This window comes from Haliaeetus leucocephalus, unplaced genomic scaffold, assembly GCF_000737465.1.
Source record: "Haliaeetus leucocephalus isolate CR32 unplaced genomic scaffold, Haliaeetus_leucocephalus-4.0 Scaffold163, whole genome shotgun sequence".
NCBI lineage: Eukaryota > Metazoa > Chordata > Aves > Accipitriformes > Accipitridae > Haliaeetus > Haliaeetus leucocephalus.
Genome location: NW_010972599.1, coordinates 508,163 through 524,326, shown reverse-complemented (window position 1 = coordinate 524,326; position 16,164 = coordinate 508,163). Strand labels below are relative to the sequence as shown.

The following is a 16,164-nucleotide window of genomic DNA, read 5'->3' as shown; positions in this document are numbered from 1 at the left end:
TCCATGCTAAAAGCAAGCATCTGTCTCCCAAGTTATGTCAAATTAACTTCCGTACCAAAAGGAATCACTGCTTTGGACCATAAAGCTGCACTAATTTCCACCAGAGACGCAGCCTTGGGGAGTAGAGTTCATACCCGTTTTTTTCCCCCTCCATAAAACCAGGTGGAGGATGTAGGCTGTGACCAAGGCACCCTGTCCAGTCCCACCTCTGCCACCGGGTCTCTATAAACCAGCTGCAACGAAGGCAAAAGGAAACTTTAATTCAGGACCTGTAGGGGGAGAAGCGGAGCAGGCCCTAGTCAGGCTGACACGTTTTTATCAGTCTCTGCAAACCAGTCAGCCCACGCTCACCAAGGCAAAGAGCTCTGGCCTGGCTTTGGGCATGCACTGATTTTCACCCAAGTGAAAGAGTCCGTAGCACCGCTGGGCAAAGCTTCAACCCTCCGGTCAGACACGTCAGGGTAGGAATATTTTGTCTTCTGACACAAATGCATGCCACAGTCGTGGGTCCAAATACTCCTTGGCCAGGAAGAGAGAGGAGTGCTCCCACTCCTGAGGAGGAAGGCACCGCCGGCCACCCACAGCCACGTCCAGCAACATGCCAGACTTAGACTGGGTGGAAACATCCACATGCTTCTGCAAGCAAGCTGGTGATGGATACCACTCTTCCCTCGGCTGTCAGTCTGGCAGCTGGAGCCAAGGGTCCTACATGCAACCTGTGACTGAGTTTAAGGTCCCTTTTGAAGTGCTGGAGCTGTTTGGTCTCTTTGGGGCACCACGACAATGTTCACCAGATTTTCTGGTGCCCACCAGCTGCTTTCAGACACCCATATATCTGCCTTGAACTCCACAGTTTATCCAAATAGTAATAACCTCTACTTTTTTTTTTTTCTTCTCTTTTCAGCTGGTGTTATTGGCAAAGAAAAGTAAAACCCTATCTTGAGACAGCAAATCACAGGCAAAAAACTCGATGTCTAGCAATGAGCTCCACAGCCCAGACCAGCACCCGAGCTGCCCCAGCCTGGGGTGACAGCTCAGCTTTGGCTCTGTGCAGGTGTCAGACCAAAGCCCACCTCCGCGGCCAGGGGCTGGGGCAGGAGCTGACGGCAGAGGGGCCCATGGGCTGAACTGCAGGTGTTCGGCTCAGCAGCACGGACAGAACATCATTCCCATACGCAGAAAACCTCGTGAGCTGCTTTCCTGATTGCCCTCCAGCTCTCCCAGAGCCTTGCCATATTACCATCTACTTAATCCTTTTAAGAGAAATTACAGACGCCAGTACAGATTCTGCTGGCTTAGCAACGTTCATTAATTAGAGGAGTATTGGGAACAGGTTGTTTTTATTTGGGGTTCATCTCAGAGGGAAGCCATTGGGTTTAACCTGAGGTTTCTGAAAAGACCAGGAAATCCTGCCACAGCAGTATCTGAATGGTAAACAACCGCATGGTCTGCTTGGTCAAAAGACAAATGAGTCACACAAGGTATTTAAATTATATTTAAATTTCTTCCAGTTGTATTTGAAAAGCATAATCAGGTCGCTCGGGCTAAACAAACAGCCTATTTCTGTGTTGCCTGAGAGGGAAATAAAATTTCTCTTTTTCGTCACATTTACACCCGTATTTATTAAATCACTTTGTATAAGCTATCAAGTTAATCTTACTGCCTGAAGTCTCTGCTCCTGAAGAAATGCAAACAGTTGATGATCTTCCTGCCAACAAGCTGTGGGAACACCAGGCCAAGGGGCATGTGCCGCCGCCCCCAGGACTGCAGAGGGACCGGGTCCCAGGCACAGCCCTCCTTGGGGGTCCCCAGAGCGCAACCTGCCACCACTCCCTGGCACAGAACAATCCTGCTTGTCCGGGCAGGACAATCCTCTGCCTTTACTCCTCTCACCTTAGAAGAGTTCATATTGATCTAAGCTATATAGTTACATCATTGTAAGAGGACGAGTATTTTCTCAAACCTGGTAAAATTCCGGGGGTGCGGTGAGACCCCAGCACTCCGGTGACTCTTACCGAGCTGACACCATGCAGAAAATGCTGTTTCTAGCGAGGCTGTCAGGCACTGCAGAGAAAAGCTGCCGGTGGTCTCCATCGTGCTCCTCCCACGTTTGACACAGGAGCCCACACGGGTGCACGGTGACCGGCACACCCTGCTCCGGACACACGGAGCTGCTCGGGGCAGGAGCGCACAGATGCCCACGGCTTCCCGTGCACTGGCACAGCAGAAGAGCCCGAGGCTGCGTGCGTGCTCAGGGGGGTCCTTTCTATTCCAAATCCCCTGGAATAGGGCAGGCTTGGCAGGACATGGGATATCAGCTAGTGGCAGAGATTGCAGCTGGTCAGGTCACAACTGATAAACTGGGTTATTGCAGGGTTTATACAATGACTGCTAAGAGATGCGAAAGTGATGGCAGCCGGCGTTTACTTTGTAAATCTGTCTATCGATGCTGTCATCACGACTCACCAGGGGAACCGATCCCTCCTTTGGAGACTGGGAAGTGGATTGTGGAGTTCACCCTTTCTTTTTCAGACACACATATCGAGCGTGCACATCCTCGAGCAGCAGCAGCGGCTCAGGGCATTGCACCGGCAGCGGGAACCGGCGCAGGCAGCCGCGCAGTGAAACGGCCGGCACAGATCCTGACCACGGCCACGCACGAGCCGGGGGAGTTGGCAAGTGTGCTCCTGGCCCGCTCCAGCACACCCATGTAAAATCACCCACCGCAAACCACAGGTAAATCTCTGCCCTTCGTTTCAAAACGCTACTGCCCAGGGTCTCTCTGTGTCATACACTCTGGGCTCCATCTTCTTTCTAATGGGACTCTGTCACTGGTTTTAGTAGAAGCACTTGCTTTATTAAAGACCTTCTTTGGAAGACTATGACTTCGGTAACAGGAAATAAATAGCTATCACTTCTGCATTCAATTAAAAACTGTTATTAACACTAAAGTATGCTGAGGAAGTTCTGCAAATGTTCTTCACATTTCAGAGTTAGTCACTTTTCACATTAACGAAGAGGTCCACCGTGTGCTCTGATCAAAAATTGAAATAATTAAACAACCCAGAGCTTTTTAAATAGCATCAGTGCTGTTGTCCGGAGGACTGCCGTGCAGTGCCACCACGCTTCGCTCATTGCGTGCCTCTGGGTGAGCTGCTGCCCTCGGTCCCAGGCCACGCAGCTGTCCCGCGGGCAGAGCCCCAGACATCAGGGGTGACACGTGCGACATCAGACCCGACTTTCTTCCTCTTCCACCGCCCGGTGAAGGCCTGGAATGAATTTCAAAAGATGCTTTCGGACACTGGATCTCCTGCTTTTCCGCGGGAGGGTCCCAAAACTACTGGTGAAGCTGGTCCCCTCCCAGAGCGGGGACATGGACCCGCTGCTGGCCAGGCTGATGCTGCGGTTCCTCCGCAGGGAGGACCTCCCGGCAGCGCCGTCCCCGTCCCTGGGGAAGAAGCAGTCATCATCCACGCTCGACTGGCGGCTCAGGCTCTCTGCAGCCGAATCCTCGAAGGCTCCGCTCTGGTAGAAGCTGTCCTCGCTGTCCACAGTCATCGAGCTCAGCCGGCTGCGGGAGCTGCTCTCGCTGGAGAAGCGAGGATTTATTGGGAAGAGGGGTCCCGGCGTGCTGCAGCCACCAGGCAAACTGGACTCTTCCAGCTCCAGCGCGCCCAGCAGAGCGTTGTCGTTCACCTCCCCTGGAAGCAGAAACCAAAGGGGAGCATTATTTACCGGCATCGGCTCAAGGCTGGAGGGCAGGACACCCTTGGCATCTCAGGGTAGGGAGCAGCCCCTTCCCCTCGGGGGAAGCTGTTTCCCGGTTCGGGGTGCTCTCTGCCCCTGCCTTCCCCCACATGCAGAATCAAATCTGCTTCCTGGGCAACCCACTAAAAAAACCAACCGAACAAAACTCTCCCCTGATAAGTCCAAAATAAGAATGGAAAAAAGCTTTGCAGCCCACATCAGCTCCTTTCCTAGTACTCATGCAAAAGAGCCTTTGGTCTGCATTGGTCAAGCAGCAGCCAAATTCATCACTCCCAGGAAAAAAGCTTTCCCAGGGCCAGCCCCACGCCTTCATTAACAGGAGAAAAAGAAAGCAAATGAAAATCAGATTAAAGAATTGCTTTCTTCTGATCAGACAGCGTTTCCGCAGAAGGACTCAGCAGCACTGCGGTTTCCTACCCGGAAACGAGGACGTACCGTGCAGCAAGCGCTGTTCCTGTAAGAGCAGAGAGCGCAACTCCACCCATTTCTGCTGCAGAGTTTGCTGTGGAGGAGAAAGAGGGCTCTGTCACTCATACACTTTTGCAGAAGCACAGAACACTTGTCAAGAAAACAGTCTATCTAGAAAGTACAGGTCACCTACAGGAAGCACTTGTATGTCCCTCTTTTTGCTGAGACACTTTTCCCAGAGTTTAGCAAATTTCTTCCGGGAAGCACAAGTCCACTCATGCCCTGGGTGCTTCGGCTGGGGTGCTGTACACATCTGATTTGAAAAGCAGCAGCCTGACATCTGGAGAGCGTGCTGCCTGCCTTCAGCCAGCAACGATGATGCCAGCTCTCCTCAGCAGCCTGCAGGCTGCCCTCCTCAGCCCTCCGCAGCTCCGGAGCCCACCAGCCGGGAACGGGCACTCCGGGCGCTCCGCTCCTCGTTCCCAGGTCTGGCAGCGCGGTGTGGGAATGGCACAGCTAACCGTCCCGTGTTAAGAACACGCTGCCCTGTGCATCCTTACAACCTCTAAGTGCTACACACCATCCAACACTGAGCTACAGTTTTCTTTCCCTCTGGTGCAGGTCAGCTTGTGGTGTGAAACCAAACTATGGCATAGTTGAGTTAAAAAAAACAAAACAAAACAGGTGAGCCTCTGCCTGGAGATAGTTGCAGCAGGCACTTCCCCAGTAATCTGCATGAACCCGGTGCACCTCAGACGCGCAGCCGGGCAGGCTGGCAAATCACACACTTCTGCACCCAAACTGACCAGACTAAGCTTACGTGGGCAATCCTGTTATTGCATTCACGTTTTTCCTCTTTTCGACATTTCGGAAAAATCAGCCACAAAATGAAATACCAAATGAAAACCACGGCCCGGCTGCGGGGTGGTGAGGCACCGGGATCCCTGTGGGCAGCACCGGCACGGCAAGCCCCTGGCACCCCACGGAGGCCAGGCAGCCCCCCAGCAGCAGGAGGAGGGGGTGGCACGAAGGCTTTTCCTGGGGGTCCCTCAATGCACTGAGCAGGAGCGATTTACAAGGGCACCGGGAAACAAGCCTTTTCCCAGCTGCTCTTCTCACTGAATCACTTCCTAGCAGATTTGGACACGATGTGGCAGACAGAGCTCTGGTGCATCAGGTCTGGCAGGCACTGGGCAGCCTTCGCCATGTCAGAGGTACGGGGGGCTCCAGCTTCTCCCCAGCTGCCATTCCTATAACTCTAGAACAGGCTCACCTGCAAAACGGGAGCAATGACAGCTTTTAAGGAGAATTAGTCCAGAGAATTCTGCTCTTACAATGTTGTCTACGCAATGTTGAATAGGGTGGGTTTTAGAAGTTTATAATTCAGCTAAACCTAGGAAACTGTATGCAAGAGGTGCTGGGGAGTCGCCTGAAGGCTTTCCCCATCCAGACCCAACCGAAAGAGCAACCACCTCCTAGTCCTGGTTTCTCCCATCAGATTAAACTGTAATAGCAGCGGGACTGTTGGGATAACTGATGCACGCAGCGGGTATCCGCTCGCGGCTGGATGCCCATTCCACCGGCACGGCGGCGGTGGGTGCAGCGGGGTGCGTGTCCCCGCTGCAGTGCCTCGCGTGGGCTGCGCTGCTGGCTGCTGCATCCCGAGGGCAGGACACGCTTGTGCAACTGCACGGCCAAACCTGTGATGTTTAGCACTCACAGGCATGTTGCTGTCTCACTGTGGTTACAGGGTTTTGCAGCGACCGAGCACACCCTTCAGTAAGGCATCAGAGTTATAAACAGAATTAGGTTCTTTCCACTGCAGCCACACTGGCATGAGAGTGCAGGGCCAGGCACACACCCATATTTTACTCTGTAATGACGCTTGTTGCAGAGGTTTGGCACTTCTGGGAAACAGCTGTTATCTAAAAATTCTGCTCTTGAAACTGAACCTTTCACAGCAGATTTTGAGATTCTGGCTTTATAATTTCCCTGGAAAGGGATGGGGGGGATGGCCCATTTCTGATGACTTTACCGGTTGTTTCAACCACATTTCTCAGGGACCAGACTGAACGGCTTGCCATAGAGCACTGACTGCGGCTGGGATGGAAGCATCCTGCTGTTTTGTGCTCATTAACACAATGAACTCTCCAGCTCTGGGATCTGGCTCGTTTCTCGCCATGTCTGGACTAGCCAGGTGGTCTCAGCATCCCAAACCACTACCCCAGCTCCCGCCAGCCTCGGGCACCAGGGACGTGGTCCCGCACAGCTCCACGTGAGGCCGGCGTGGCCCCTGCACTCGCATCGGTCTCCCAACGCCTCCCACCCCGCTGGACCACTCTGGACCATGCAGGGGTTTGTCCCAGCCCCAGCCCCTCAGGGAACACCAGCGCTGCCTCCAGGCTCGGCTCCCCCGGCTGTTCCCACCAGCCAAGAGCCAAGAGCCCCTCACATTCCATTGGTCAGTTTTACCTCCTTCAGAGAGAAAATAGCAGCTGGCTGCGGGGGAGCGATGCCTAAAACCATCCCAGCTATGTCCAAAAGCATCCTCCATAGCTCCTGTCAGTTTAGCGAGCCTTGGAGGGAAACTGAGCTCATGGAGTTCTCACCCTCGTCTCCTCACCCCTGCCCATCTCCTAGGCTGAAGGGATGGTGACCAAGATATCTCCCGTACAGGCAGGCACTGCCCTCAGCACCCCCCCAGCCGCAGACCAGCGGAGGTTGGGAGGAACCCCTCCTTTCCTCTCCGTCCATCCCCCATGGGTACCGTTTACATCATCGACAGCATCAGTGTCATGCAGCAAATTATAATGCCCTGTGCTGTACTCTCATAAATGCAGCGCAAACCAAATTAAATAAACATTGTTTTAAACATGCTAAATACTAAACATGAAATGGCCCCCGTGGCAGGACTTATATTTTATAGGCAATGGCACATATGGCAAACCCTGTCCCTGCTGCTTAGCTCTGGCAAGCCTAACCCATTTGGCGTGAGGTTTATTCTAGCCAGATGAATTTTTAATGCACTTTTTGAAGTACCATACTCCTGTGCAGAGGGTTTTGGCATGGAGTTGCCATAAGGAAAAACCCCTCACTCAGGTCGATTGAGCCCCAGCTTTGGAAAGCCCTGGCCCTTGCAGCACTGCAGCTGCAGCAGGGCGAGTGGAGAAGCACACTGGGGTGCCGGCACCCAAAAACCTGCTGCCAGCCCGGCTGCCTCGGACTCGGCTGGGGGAACAAAGTTCTACAAGTCGGAGGTGCCGTCAGCGTGGTGGCCCTAAAGAGCCTAAGCTCTGCTTGTGAAAGCCTGCCTTCCCTTTTTGCTAAATACAGAGTACGTTAAAATACGCTGTTCTGTTTTTACAGGGGAGGACTGCCTACCAGCTGGGCACAGCTTCGACACAGACAGAAATTGAGATATTTAGAGACTTACAGAAATTACTGTGGGGGAAAATACTACCAAAAAAAATGGGGAAAATACTACAATAAAATTATACAGAAAATACTACAGGGACCAGGGCTGGGGGTGCTGGTGGCAGGGCACACACGGGTATGTGCCCCCCACCAGGACACCCAGCCCCACGGACACCCACCCGCCCCCATTAAGCAATGAATCCACAACAGCCCTCTGCGTCCAACAAAGGCTTAACTAGTTAATTCTATTACCTTCAGTAACTGCAGCTTGGTCTCGAGCTCCATTTTCCGCAGAAACATGGCCCCATTGACAATCTCTAACCTGCGAAGAAGGGGATGCTGGCACCGAAGCGGTGAGGAGCACCGAGCGCTGGCGGGGGCTGCTGGACCCCATGCCGCAGCTCACAGCAGCGGGTCGCACCGCGCTGCGGCGCGTGGTGCTGTGGGGTCCCGAGGGAGTGGGGACGGGGACCCCCCCGCGCAGCCGAACCCTCTCCTCCGCGGCAGTGGTGCTGGTGCAAGACGAGCAAACGCGGGGCAGGAGAGAAAGGAGCGGGGGAACAGCACCGGGACACCTTCCCAGAGCTCCTGTCTCCCTCCGAAGCCCTCGCCGGCAGTAAGAGTGCGGGTCTCCACAACCAAACCCACGGGATTTCTGCCCCGGGACAGCGCAGGGCGGCAGGGTGTCGCGAGAAACTTTCTTGGCTTCCAGCGGGAGAGACTATTAAGCTGAGAACCACCTGAAGGAGGGACGCCTACCTTAAGTAGTTTCCTGAAGACTTTATCAAGTCTACTATTTGCTTGTGATTAAAACCGTCCGTGTTCACGCCGTTGATACTGGAGAGGATATCGCCTGTTAGAGATACACAGAGGCAAAAATTAGCATCTGCAGCTCAGGCACGTCTGCAATAAAAGTAATTGGGAGAAAAGCAAGACAAGGCCACCCACAGCAGGAAAAAACATGAACAGTTACCAGTTTGAAGGCCGGAAAGATGGGCAGGACTTTCTTCTTGAATTTTGCAGACACAAGTGCACACCTCCAGGGAGTAATCATTTTGGTGCGGAAATCTAATAGTCTGTTAATACCAAAGTGACAGTGTTACCAATAGTAAGGCCATGAAAACAATTTAAAAATTAATAGTCTTTTTACACATTTTTTAAATGAGAAGGCTGTGATGAGCAGGGTATATTATCATGCAAGTGAGAACACCAAAATGTTATAACCTAACAACTAGAAATTGCATTCTTATGACAAAGAACAGCAGACACCTGACAGATGCCTGTACCTTGTTTTTGCAAAAAAACCCTAGTTTTAAAGCAAGTTGGTTATTTATGATCAAAAACTCGGGAGCTTGAGTCAAGAATATCTGTTAGCATGGATGCAGATTGCTTTCTGGAAGAGTATTTCATGTTCCCAGTCACAGCATGGCAGGGTGTGACTTGGGCTTTTCAATTGATTGACTCTTACTCATTGTGAATGCCGCGTGAAGTCAGCTGGTGCCGCCAGATAGATCGGTTCGCAATAAGAACTGAAAAGCAACAAGACTTGAACCTACTTTTGCTCTTTTGGCCTCTTAAAGTCATTATCCACACATGTCCCCACATGCCCTCAAAAGTGCTTTTTATTATACATTTAAATATATATTAAGTAATTCTAAGTATAAATGCATTATGTGATTATTAGTGCTGACATGTATTTGGAAAAAATGCAAAAGTAAGTGATGCAACCTGATGAGATCTTGCAATGACAGGAAATGTCTTCTTGGTTACATGCAAATTTCAGTATTCAGCCACATCTTCCTACCAAAATTTAAGACTGAAGCGGAACTTCCTGAAAACCTATGATAGCCACATCTAACCCAGATATAAGAACTCATGTTAGATTCCCAAATTTCTCAGTCAGCGTGGAACAAGTAGGGATGAAGACCAGGTGAGTTCAGAGCTTATCTGGTCAAATCACACCGACGTGGTGACTTCAACCCTTAGACGAACAGTAAAACTTTTGGTTAAACTAAGAGCACCAAGTGAAACATGAGGGTCTTGGAGGACATGCCACTGCAGGTCATGCTTGCCTTTTTTTTTTTTTTTTGGACCTGTTTCAGAGTGGTATGTCTCACCTACAAACTTGAAAGATTGGGTCAACTTGAGCAATACAAGCTCAAGCAGGATGGGATTCGTCACACGTAACCGGAGCCATCTGGACCGAGGTGTCTCAACGTCCCCACCAGAGCCACTGGGAGAGGTGGACATCTCCCAGGTGTGACGGATGGCCCCAAGAGAAGCACTCCAACCAGGAGGGTGGACTTCCCTCTCGTGTCCCTTGTCCTCACAGACTGCAGAAGATGGCTGGGCCATGGTTTTGGAGGGGACCTCCAAAAAAAGCCACCTCACTTTTAGGTGGCTGCAGTGAGAGGAGAGACATGCTACCAGAGCGTCTGCTCTGCAAACACCTCGGCACTTTGGGAGCCGCACGGCGTCCGTCTCACCCCTGGGCTCTGGTCCGCCAGTGTAGAAGTAGGAGAAGAAGCGGTAACATGTGAGAAGCTCTGGCGTTCGGCCATCACTGCAGTTCTCATGAGCTCCCTGCAGATGGTAGACCTAGAGTTTCACATCATCTTATTCTGGTTTGCCTAAATTTAACTTGTAGTAGTGAAATTACAGCTTCTAAATAATGGCTTGTTCTTAGTATCAGACAGATGCTGCCTTTCCACAGCCCAGACTTTCTAGTGAAGTGCTTACGCTGAATGTACGTTCAGGAAGAAAATGTGCCAAGAACAATTATTTTCAATCAGAATGTCACATATAATGAAAATCTGCCCTGACAATTTATACAAAAGCCCAATAATTGACTCAATTATCCTTCCTACTGAAAGCTCTCCCCTGTTCACGAGCTGAACGCTTACCCGCTCATTAGCCACAGATCCAAATTTGAAAAAGTTAAGCTTTTCCTAACACACGAATTCCACTGAAAATAGTATTTTCCCTTTGTGCACAGATAGAGGCAAGCACTTTGAAGATGCCCTGCCGCTGCAGGAATTGAAACAGAGGGGTGATGTGGGAGGGTCTCGCCGGCACAGGCTCACAAAACGGGCTCCTGCCTGCAGGTCCCGCCGGCAGGCAGAGCTCTGTGGTATTGCCACAACCCACTGTTCCCAAAACTACATCCTTTTATTCCTGGGATTATTTTTATTTATAACCAGGATTTTAGCAGGCCTACTGATCTAAGAGTTACCTTTCTCACAAAAATCTACAGAACAAAAATCCCCCATTAGTCGTACTCCTGATAAGATTCTGGTTTTCCTATATGATGATTTACTGACTTCTACATCTAACAGAATTTCTTCCTATATGATTTAGCCCCCAAAAAGTCAAGCTTAGCAGTTATTTATTTAAAAAAACATGCCAATACTGTACATCCACTTCAAAAATACATATGTCTCTGTATATGTTAAAGGACATAGTAAAATGCTAGTATAAGGCATTTTTTGGAGAGAGAGTTTTTTGATGTCTCTCTTTTTATATGAAAACATTCCCATGTGCAATTCTCCCCAAAATTATTCACTTATGGAGGTGAAAAGGCATTGCCATTGCCTCATATTTGGATTTGGATGAGATTTCTCCTACATTCAATGGTCTGACCTGTGAGAAGGCTGGAAATTCTCATCTGTGACCTTCGCTATGAAAAAAAATCTTTGGAAATGCATCCTAGTTCTGTATCATTACTATAAGCTCTTCAAATTTCACGAGGAACTGACAGATACCATTCTCTGCTCTATGCTGTCTTAACCTAAATTTGAGGATGAGACACTTAAGAGTTTGCACCATATTTTATTTTTAAATCAATCGACTTGTCATTTAAATCTTACCTGGATTTCAAACCCAAATGTCTCTTTATCTTCTTTTAATATAGCAACAAGGTGTCTGTAACAAGAATATACAGAATTCCTCATGAATGCTGGGTTGCCACACTTCGTGCACTCTATTTCTAACCAAAACAATCGTGTCCCCATCATTGCCCCTCCCTGTGCTAACAGGGTGTCAGCAAGCCTTCCCACAGACGTTGCAGCAGTAGTGCTTGTTCTTTCCTTACTCAAACTAAATGTCACAATTTCACCCACACATCCCAGGTGCTGGGTACCACTCTCTGCCTTGCACCTTTACCCTCCTAGGGCTGCTAAATGGGAAGATTCCCAGGACACATTTCATGCAGAATAAGTAAATAACAGTGATTGTAGAAGAGTATCTTCATACCTTTGGGGCCTGGAGGAGTCGCCCAAGGAGCTGGATCTGGCTAAGGCAAGCTGTAACCAGAAATGGGAGTGGAAAAGGGTCAGTAAGTTCATGGTTCTTTGAGGCACACGGCTAAAATCTGCAGTTTAGAGAAAAACTAAAACTAGCTGGTGGCATCCCACCACCAGCTTGCACCAATGCAGCCTCTTCCTCAGTGAAATGAGAACTTAAACTTTCAGATCAGGAGGAAGAGCAGCTAGGTCCAGAACGCAAGACAAGTTATCATCATGTTCAAAGCCACCTATTAGACGCTGATGGCGAGCTCAGCCGGGCACGAGCGGAGAGTCAGCAGCCAACAGCAACGACCTCCAGGTCTGCTGAGTGCTCCCTGCAAAGCTTGGAAAAGGTGCTCCCTCCTGCCCAAGAAGTCTTCCTCCACCCTACGGTTCCTTTCCAAGTGAGTTAGAGAGTAATTTTACACAGTAACAGGTCTGATACCAATGCCCGTGGAGAATGTTTAACTGGCATTGCTGCAAGACCAAGTACCAACTGCGACACATTCTGGTGTGACGGATTGCATTAACCTGCAAGAGGCAGTTGTTGAAGGAATTCATGTTTATTTTTATTATGTTGGAAATTAAGCCCTGGGAAACTGGTTATAGCTCAGCTTTTTCATTTTTCCAAACCTTTTAAATATAAAATTGAGTATTTCCAAAATAAAAACAAACAAACAAAAAAAAAAAAAACCATGGGTACTCTTAGAACATCAGAATATTGTTTCAGTTGTTTACCTCCAGAAAAATGTCTGGGCATCCTTGCTGGGAGACAGTAATGCAGTACCTGTTCCAACTTTATTAGAAAAAATTGGCCACCCACTAGCTATCCAATCTTCCCTGCAATAAGTTAAAATTGAGAGCTGAGCTACCACCAGCCAATATAAAATGAAGCAAAACAAGGCTTTTTTTGCGCAGGTGTGATAATTTGACATCTTCACAATTAGCTTTCATAAACTCACAAACACCTGCTTCGGAGGGGGAGAGAGGTCTGGAACCAGAAGTAACTTGGCTGGGAGACCCCTGTAGCAATACCTGTTGGAAGACCCTGCAGCAGAAGAGTGCTATTTAGGGTGATAGATGTTGCTGTGAAAAAAACTGAGAATGAGTGGAAAAATACAAGTTGAATCTCGAGGAAAATTTTCTAATAGCAAAAGTGCTGGGGGCAGGGAACTCTTCCCCAAGCTGCTGGAGGTGTAATCTCTGAGGACAGTAGAAATGAGAAAGACAAGAGGCATGACCACTCAAGAAAACCCCTGCACCCAACAGGACATCAGAGATGGACCTCCCACTGGTCTTTGCAATGTCCACAATCCTCTTGTCTTATTTTGCATAATTAAAAAAAAAAAAAACCAAACGTATGTGGCAGCCCTGTGTTTTCAAATAAGAGAAGGAATATTCCTTCTTTGGGGGTCGCCTTGCTCGATCGCGGTGCACTGTGGGGAGTTGGGGGCCAGGCAGGGCCATGGCTCGGCGTGCGGCCGCCCCGTGCCACGGGCTGTGGCCGGGCTGCTCCGTCCTCGGGGGTCCACAGGCACTTCTGCTCTTGTGGAAGGACGAGGGGCTGGCGGGCACACAGCGCCAGGGCATCTCTGCAACAGCGGGGATCCTTCAAAATTAGCCATTAACGCTGTAACTATCATCTATATAGTGCCCAAATCACGTCTCTGTTATGCTAAGACCTCACCTTTCTTTTGTACTTTTCCCCTAAAAGTCTGTGGGCATTTATAAACTTAACACCTGTCGGAAAAGGCAGAAAGCACAGATAAATTAAGGTAACTGCAGGCAGCTATCCCTGCAGTTTCTTGTGGTGGCTGCATAGCATTTCCGAGCCGATGCATGCATGATCATGGCAACGAGCATCCAGGATCCCTGCTTCAGGCTAGGTAGACCTGTGCCTGAAGACATCTCTGGAAAAAGCCACGATCAGTGTTAAACATTGATTCTTCCCGTAAAAATGAACCATGAATAAGGAATTACATTATCACTGAAATGTTTGGAGTCAGTATAGCCAAATGTCTCGGGCTTCAGCAGTACAAAATGATGCCACAGCATGACCACTAACAGAAACACCCTACTTTATAAACATGCATGTACTTGGGGAGAGGAGGGAGAGACCACACGTATAACAATAAACCGCACACCAGGTGAAAGAGCTAACGGCAGGCGTACACCTGCGGCACGCAACCATTAGGTACGGTCTGTGCAGAGCGGTCCTCAGGCCTGATGCCCGTGTTGTAATTCATCTTGAGCAGATACGGCCACGTCACAGCCATTACCATCAGCCTCCCCCTGCGCCGGCAGCAATTCCCACACAAAGGGCTGCTCCATCACAGCCGCGGGACCTGGATGCCACCCAGCAGCAGCGTTCCCCAGATTAGTCTGGCTCTGGCTTTCCTTTATCTCCCCACACTTGTACAAAGAAAAGGATTAAGTGCGTTTCCGTTACTGAACAAAGCCAAGCCTTAAAAGCGCAGATATTACATACTAGTTTTCTGATGATAATTTCAGAATATAATGTGTCTCAAACATTTTCTATTCAGGCTTCTTCATACTAGACAAATAGACCAAGGCTGGAATCGCTCAGGGGGCAATTTACAGCAACAGCAAGAGAGAGTTTCGTGGGAATCCAGTTGCAAACAGCAGAAATGTGCTGTTCTGAGCCGTGCTGGGGGGAAAGCCCAGACCAGAGAGACAGCCCAAGCAGCCCCAGCCATTGTAGCAAAATACTCCAAAATCCGGATGGAAATAACTCATGGTAGGTGCTTTCTGTCAGCATTGCAGAACAAAGGACAGTCCAGCCAGGCCGCTATACTGAAGTAAATGCAAGTTTAAAGGAACACCCAGACAGCAAGAGCCTCTTTCAACTCGCAGCACTGCTGTAAATGGAGAAGAAACGCAGCTGGGGCAGGATCTCGGCTGCAAAAGCACTTCACGTGCCCAAGCCCCTACAGGATGAACGCCTCTTTGCTCACTCCTCTCGGGAGCTTCCCACGCTGCCGGTGCTGTGAAGATTTCCTTGCAATCCCCAAACCGCCTAGGCTAAAGGCGCCCGGCAGCAATCCTTCCACCACCCTGAAATCAGGAGCCGCAGCGAACCGGTGCGGTCGCTTGCAGAAACTCGGCCGTTTCTGCTCACCCCTGCAACCGCGGGCAGCGAGCGGCTCTCCGGGCAGAAAGGAGCCGTCAGCCTCCCGGAGCACAGGAGCTACCCCATACCTGCTTGCGCCCGCGGGGCAGCGTCCCCACCGTGTTGGCCAGGTGCTGGATCCTCCTGCTGTCCATCGGCAGAGCCTGCTCCCCCTCGGAAGGGCTGGCACCGAAGCCTAAGAAGTTGGCGTTATGGTTCTGCTGAATGAGCCTTCTCAGAGCCATGTCGGTGGAAGGGCATTTAAAAGGGTGTTGCTAAACGCTGCGGCATGGCTGAGGAAACTAAAACACACTCGCTCCTCCGCGATCAAAAAGTACGAGAGCGGAAAGCCAGCCACGTGACCCGTGGTTTAGGTGCGCATTACATAAATCTCTTCTAGCAGATCACCAGGGCGCTCGGTATGTGTTGTGCTCATAGGAGAGCTAAGAATTAGGTTTGGCAATTAAAGAAATCTACTTAATTTTTCCATTCCCGCACACAACAATTCTCATGAACAGCTGCTTCTCTCTGCAATAATTTGTCCTTAAAGCACTACTTGCTTCAGACACTTGCCTGAATTCAGCTTGTTCGTTCTTCGACTTGCTCGGCATCCCTTGCATTGCTCAGATTACCTTTTGGCAAAGACGGGAAAAGAATGCTTTCTTTGGATAATGGTGTCAGTGTGTGACTTTCCAGCCACAGGCAGGGAAGCAAGAACTGAAGGCCACAGACTGCGAGTAGGAGCTGAAAACACCGCAGAGCAAGGGCAAAGCAATGCCCTCAACAGAGCGCTTGCGTTTTGGTAGGGAGCAAAGCAGGTTTGGGAGCAAAGAGCAATGTAAATGCCATGCATTTGTGTCCGAGGAAGGCTGGACATCACGATGGGACTCGTCTGAAACACGCTGTCATTTTCTGTTTAGTCAGCTGGACAAAAACTGTGCAAAGGAACCAGAGTTCGTCACAATTAACCCTAGGTGGCATTTGAACCTTTGCAAGGGAAAAGTGGGGCTATCGCTATCAAAACAGAGAAGTAATAAAAATGTAGAAGTTGTTACATTCATTTTTCTCAGTAGAGACCTTTTATGCACCTTTACAAAGTATTGCTACACGTGCCTTGGACACCCAGCTCCCAGAGAAAAGGCTGGCAGAGGTGCGGGCAGC

General features: G+C 49.9%; 1 protein-coding gene across 1 annotated transcript; it reads right to left on the bottom strand.

The window, feature by feature from the left end:
• Positions 1 to 3,038: 3,038 nt before the first annotated feature.
• Positions 3,039 to 15,248, bottom strand: CYTIP (cytohesin 1 interacting protein). The gene is made up of 8 exons (XM_010563050.1): positions 15,093 to 15,248; positions 11,842 to 11,891; positions 11,457 to 11,511; positions 8,564 to 8,666; positions 8,350 to 8,443; positions 7,843 to 7,912; positions 4,204 to 4,270; positions 3,039 to 3,701 (listed from the first exon to the last, which is right to left on the bottom strand). Exons 1-8 carry the CDS (start codon positions 15,246 to 15,248, stop codon positions 3,229 to 3,231), a joined length of 1,068 nt encoding a protein of 355 aa, XP_010561352.1. The 3' UTR covers positions 3,039 to 3,228.
• Positions 15,249 to 16,164: the final 916 nt, after the last annotated feature.

What these genes read in the sequence shown, in the direction of transcription:
- CYTIP (XM_010563050.1), bottom strand. Translation starts at nt 15,248, where the DNA reads ATGGCTCTGAGAAGGCTCATTCAGCAGAACCATAACGCCAACTTCTTA. An exon ending in CATTTGGGTTTGAAATCCAG is followed by an intron (nt 8,667 to 11,456) that starts GTAAGATTTAAA and finishes TGGTATTAACAG; the next exon opens with ACTATTAGATTTCCGCACCA. An exon ending in CCAAGCTGCAGTTACTGAAG is followed by an intron (nt 4,271 to 7,842) that starts GTAATAGAATTA and finishes TCTCCTCCACAG; the next exon opens with CAAACTCTGCAGCAGAAATG.